We start from the raw sequence: 5,160 nt of genomic DNA, 5'->3' as shown, positions 1-5,160 counted from the left end.
AAATTTTATTAATAATTCTTTTAGTGCTATCCTCACTTCTAGTGCTGGCCCTATGAGGTCTAATATAACATTTAATCCTAATAAGGCTGTTGATAATTACACCGTTCAGTGTACTGTTGATACAACAGTCAGTTGTCGTATAATGATACCAGGTATGTTGAATAGATTTGTCTTATNTAAGGTAAGCATGTCTATTTTGTAGGTGTTCCTGCTCGATTTGAAATTAATGGATTTGTTGTCACTCCTACTTATGTTAACTTCTCCTGACCAATATCAACCCATCCTTGTTTTGAGGAGTATCGATTATTAACTACAAGTGCAAATAATCCTAATACTGTAGAGCGAATTTTTGATTGTTCGATTACTAGCATTCTCCTGCCTATATCTCAACTTAATGATACAGAATATTCATATGGTATATATACTACTGATACTGGTGGTAGGTATATGGAACCTCAGTTAACGAGAATGCTTACACCCAATGGTAAGTTTAGAAATTAATATTTTATTTTAAAATTATTTTTAGTTCCTTTATCTGTTGCTAATCTGACGTTAACACAAACTGATTATCCTACTGATACTAATGATACTGTTAACATCACTGTATCATGGAATAAAGTCAGTAAATCATTATTAATTAATAATAATGATATCAATTTTATTATTATTTAAAGCAACAATCATCTCGTCCTCCTGCAACTCAATATAATATTCAGAGTAACATTTCTAATAAAATTCAGGATATATCAACTAATGTTACTTCACTAACTCTGTCTGGTTTTTCAGTTGGTTTAGTGTATACTGTTTCAGTGGAGGCTGTTAATGTATTAGGAAGTGGTACTGTTACATCAGCTACAATAAGTTAGTTATTATTTTACTGTAAATATAAGTATACATGATATGTACTTTAGCTATACTTGCTACACCACCACCACCTGTAATACCTTCAACTAGTACAGTTCATTTCACTTCTTCCCTTACTTCAAATATTATTAGATCAACTCCAAGTACTACTCAAACTACTCCAAGTGTTTCTGTTACTGAAGGTAACAATAGATTCTTATAACTATAGTCATTCCTATACATTGCTATACATTACTTCAGGCATTAGCTCAACTCCTAGTACTACTCAAATTACTCCTAGTGTTTCTGCTACTGAAGGTAATAATAGTCCTATAGTCACTCCTATACATTGCTGTACATTAGGTTGTAATCCTGCCTCCAGTACTACTCTACCTATTGCAGTTAGTGTATCAGTGACATTTATACTGACAGCTATACTGTCTTCAACACTGACACTAATACTGACACTGCTGTGTGTTAGGAGCAGATCCAATAAACCAGTTGAACAGGTTGAACTAGTTGAACAGGTTAAACGAGATGAGGGAGGAACAACAGCATCAGTTGCTGTGTATGATGAGATCACTACTACTAAAGGAGGAGCCACCAGTTCTGTTCCACTAACAAGTAATCCAGCTTATGGACCATTGAGAAATTAATGTACTCATTTCAATTTGTTTTTATATTTAGCATGATGTGATTATAGTCACTTAAAATTTTATTATTTTATTTTTTAATTGTTTTACATTGTTCAAATTTTGCATTGTTTTTTAGTTCTGACCTTTTTTGACAATTGAAAATTTTTTAATATACTTTTTGTTTCTCAATGTGTACTTGTTGTAATTAGTTGTTCCTCATCTTCATGTTGTGTGTCAGTGTTACTGTAAAAATAAAAGAGAAAGTAGATAAACACAAAACATCTAGCAAAGTACACTTATCATTGCACATTAATGTGTAAATACATTTATTGAGCAAACAGTCAGCAAGATAAAGACTAAACTGCTATCCAAAAACTTCTCCAGCAGCAAGGAAGGTCATACAGTACAACAATAGCGTGGCTCGGGGGAGGGGGGGGCTGAGCCCCTTAATGTTTCACATTGTTCTAGTTGAATAACACAAATGTGTACACATTAATACCATCAATGACAAAGATATAGCAGTGTATAGTACAGGGCAGCTGACACTAAGCATATGATAATACATAATGCGCACCATAACATACAAATGGACATCATGAGCATACATGCATACGCTACACATCATCCTCATATTATTAGAACACATAAAAGGCAAAACAAGACAGTGTGTTTATACTAGTTCAACGTAGTTCAGTAATTAATTAATAATAGTTTCCATGGTTACTTCCCCTCACTCTGCGTCTATCATGATGATGGGTCACATGAGAATACGTGACTTGATTACTGGTGTCCTTGGGTCTCTGGTGACGTCTACCAGACGACGAAGAATTATGATCAAGATCAGCATACTCAGTACCCTCTGGAGGTGGTGGTGGGTTATGAGATGCTACCGATTTTTGAATGGCAGAATATAAAACCTGATTATCAGCTTCAGGTGAAATTGCTTTTGCTGGTTTTGGAGGAGCTTGTATTGTAGAGGAAGATGATTTAGCAGAGTAGTCTACTTGAGCATAGTTATAAGCCTTGAGAAGAGAGAGAGAGAAAGAAAAAGAGGAAGAGGGAAAAAGAGAAAGGAGAAAGATCAATAAAATAATATAAAAGCAAGCATTCACACAGACACAAACACCTGCCAAACCAGCTGAAAATTCATTGTCATAGTAACAATATTGTTCAAAATAATGACAAACAACATCATCACATGTACACACACACACATTCATTATGAGCACAATATTATATTATTTGTGCAGATAATGATACCTGACAAACTACAAACTTCCCATTAAGTTAAAGACAACACAATAAACATAAAATACACTATACAAAAGGTTAAAACAACACCTAACAAAAACAAATCTTAAAATGTATGTACATGTACATGTATGCAGGCGCAACTGTTAATGGCTTATTTTAAATTTATTCTCTTGAGAAAAATAACATTAAAATACACTGTCACATTATAAAGGTAAACCTTTTAAAATATAATGACTGTGTGTAACAAATTACAATAATATTAAGCTCTATAGATAATAGAAACGGTGTTTAGCTAGGCAGCTGTTTGTGTGTGTGTTCGTGTGTAAATTTACTTGAATCATTTGAGGAGGAACAGAAGATTTTGTGTCTTCGTTTTTTTTCTTAACATAACATACAATAGCAATCGCTAATATAACCGAAACTGCCAGTGCCAGTCCAATGATGACAATTACTATACCAGCAATAGCACCAGCACTAACTATAAATAATCAATAATTAATATTGAGCACAGTTATGTGTACATACGTGGTGATGGTTCTTGAGTAGGAGTGTTTGATGGAGTGATACTGTTTGATGGAGACATACTGCTTGATGGAGTCATACTGTTTGATGGAGTCATACTGCTTGATGGAGTCATACTGCTTGATGGAGACATACTGCTTGATGGAGTCATACTAGGAGTTGCACTAATGCCTGAAGTAAAGGAAGACACAGATGTACTAGTTGAAGGTATTTCAGGTGGTGGTGGTGGTGTAGCAAGTATAGCTAAAGTACATATTATAATTGTAATTATTTATATTTAAAATAACTAACTTATTGTAGCTGATGTAACAGTACCAGTTCCTAATACATTAACAGCTTCCACTGAAACAGTATATACTAAACCAACTGAAAAACCAGACAGAGTTAGTGAAGTAACATTAGTTGATTTATTCTGAATTTTATTAGAAATGTTACTCTGAATATTATATTGAGTTGCAGGAGGGCGAGATGATTGTTGCTTTAAATAATCATAAAATTGATATCATTATTATTAATTAATAATGATTTACTTACTTCATTCCATGATACAGTGATGTTAACAGTTTCATTAGTATCAGTTGGATAATCAGTTTGCATTAACGCCAGATTAGCAACAGATAAAGGAACTAAAAATAATTTTAAAATAAAATATTAATTTCTAAACTTACCATTGGGTGTAAGCATTTTCGTTAACTGAGGGTCTATATACCTACTACCAGTATCAGAAACATATATACCATATGAATATTCTGTATCATTAAGCTGAGATATAGGTAGGAGAAGACTAGTAATTGAACGATCAAAAATTCGCTCTAAAGTATTAGGATTATTTGGACTTGTAGTTAATAATCGATACTCCTCAAAACAAGGATGGGTTGATATTGGCCAGGAGAAGTTAACATAAGTGGAGGTGACATCAAATTCATTAATTTCAAATCGAGCAGGAACATCTACAAAAATAGACATGCTTACCTTAAATAAGACAAAATCTATTCAACATACCTGGTATCATTATACGACAACTGACTGTTGTATCAACAGTACACTGAACGGTGTAATTATCAATAGCCTCATTAGGATTAAATGTTATATTAGACCTCATAGGGCCAGCACTAGAAGTGAGGATAGCACTAAACTGATTAATAATACCTTTTCTTGAAGCTACACCAATAGTTGTCTGCCCTTCATCATATGTAACTGATTGAACTAATATACTATTATTATTGTCACGTATCCTCCATCTTAAAGTATCATCAGGAGCAGCAGTATCTCCACTACACACAAGTAGAGTTTGTATATTTATACAAAAATCAGTAGTGCTGCACCCAGTCAACTGTGTTGCACCTGGATTTATAACAAGTATATACAAAGGTACTACAACAATAAAAACTAACCATTACTAATAATATGAGAGAACACAGAAGAAAGAAGGATAGAAAAACAAGTTTCATCTTTACGATCGGGCGCGGGAGACTAGCTATTAAAGCTGATTAGGCGTGGCTAAAGTAACCACTCGAACTCGAGTCTTGACATAGGGATAATAGAGTAAATGAAAGGGATTGGAAACTTGCTCGAGCCATTATAAATGAAAACAGCACTTCTATCTTTCCTCCTCCTTTGTCTCATATTATTAGTTAATGGTAAGTTGCAGTACGTTTGTAACATTTTATAAGTTTAAATCCAGGTTCAACACAGTTGACTGGGTGCAACATTACTGATTTTTGTATAAATGTAATAACTCTACTTGTGTGTAGTGGAGATACTGCTGCTCCTGATGATACTTTAAGATGGAGGATACGTGACAATAATAATAATATAGTTCAATCAGCTACATATGATGAAGGGCAGACAGCTGTTGGTGAAGCTTCAAGAATGAATTTTATTAATAATTCTTTTAGTGCTATCC

At 33.6% G+C, this 5,160-nt stretch overlaps 2 protein-coding genes across 2 annotated transcripts in view; one reads left to right on the top strand and one right to left on the bottom strand.

Moving 5' to 3' along the window:
* The first annotated feature begins 6 nt into the window (after positions 1 to 6).
* LOC109581711 (putative GPI-anchored protein pfl2) lies at positions 7 to 1,684 on the top strand. The gene is made up of 6 exons (XM_019996058.1): positions 7 to 152; positions 203 to 484; positions 527 to 618; positions 675 to 861; positions 912 to 1,046; positions 1,207 to 1,684. The coding sequence occupies exons 2-6, from the start codon at positions 448 to 450 to the stop codon at positions 1,497 to 1,499; spliced, it is 744 nt and encodes a 247-aa protein (XP_019851617.1). The 5' UTR covers positions 7 to 152; positions 203 to 447; the 3' UTR covers positions 1,500 to 1,684.
* A 256-nt stretch (positions 1,685 to 1,940) lies between these two features.
* LOC105312632 (uncharacterized) overlaps positions 1,941 to 5,160 on the bottom strand; it is a 7,382-nt gene continuing 4,162 nt past the window's right edge. Inside the window, exon 10 of the mRNA XM_019996055.1 lies at positions 1,941 to 2,334. Coding sequence (XP_019851614.1) covers positions 2,180 to 2,334 — 155 coding nt within the window. The 3' untranslated portion in view covers positions 1,941 to 2,179. The remainder of the gene's footprint in view (positions 2,335 to 5,160) is intronic.

Source organism: Amphimedon queenslandica, unplaced genomic scaffold (assembly GCF_000090795.2).
Source record: "Amphimedon queenslandica unplaced genomic scaffold, v1.1 AMPQUscaffold_13424, whole genome shotgun sequence".
Classification (NCBI taxonomy): domain Eukaryota; kingdom Metazoa; phylum Porifera; class Demospongiae; order Haplosclerida; family Niphatidae; genus Amphimedon; species Amphimedon queenslandica.
The sequence above is the reverse complement of the archived record's forward strand: the minus strand, read 5'-3'. Positions and strand labels throughout refer to the sequence as shown.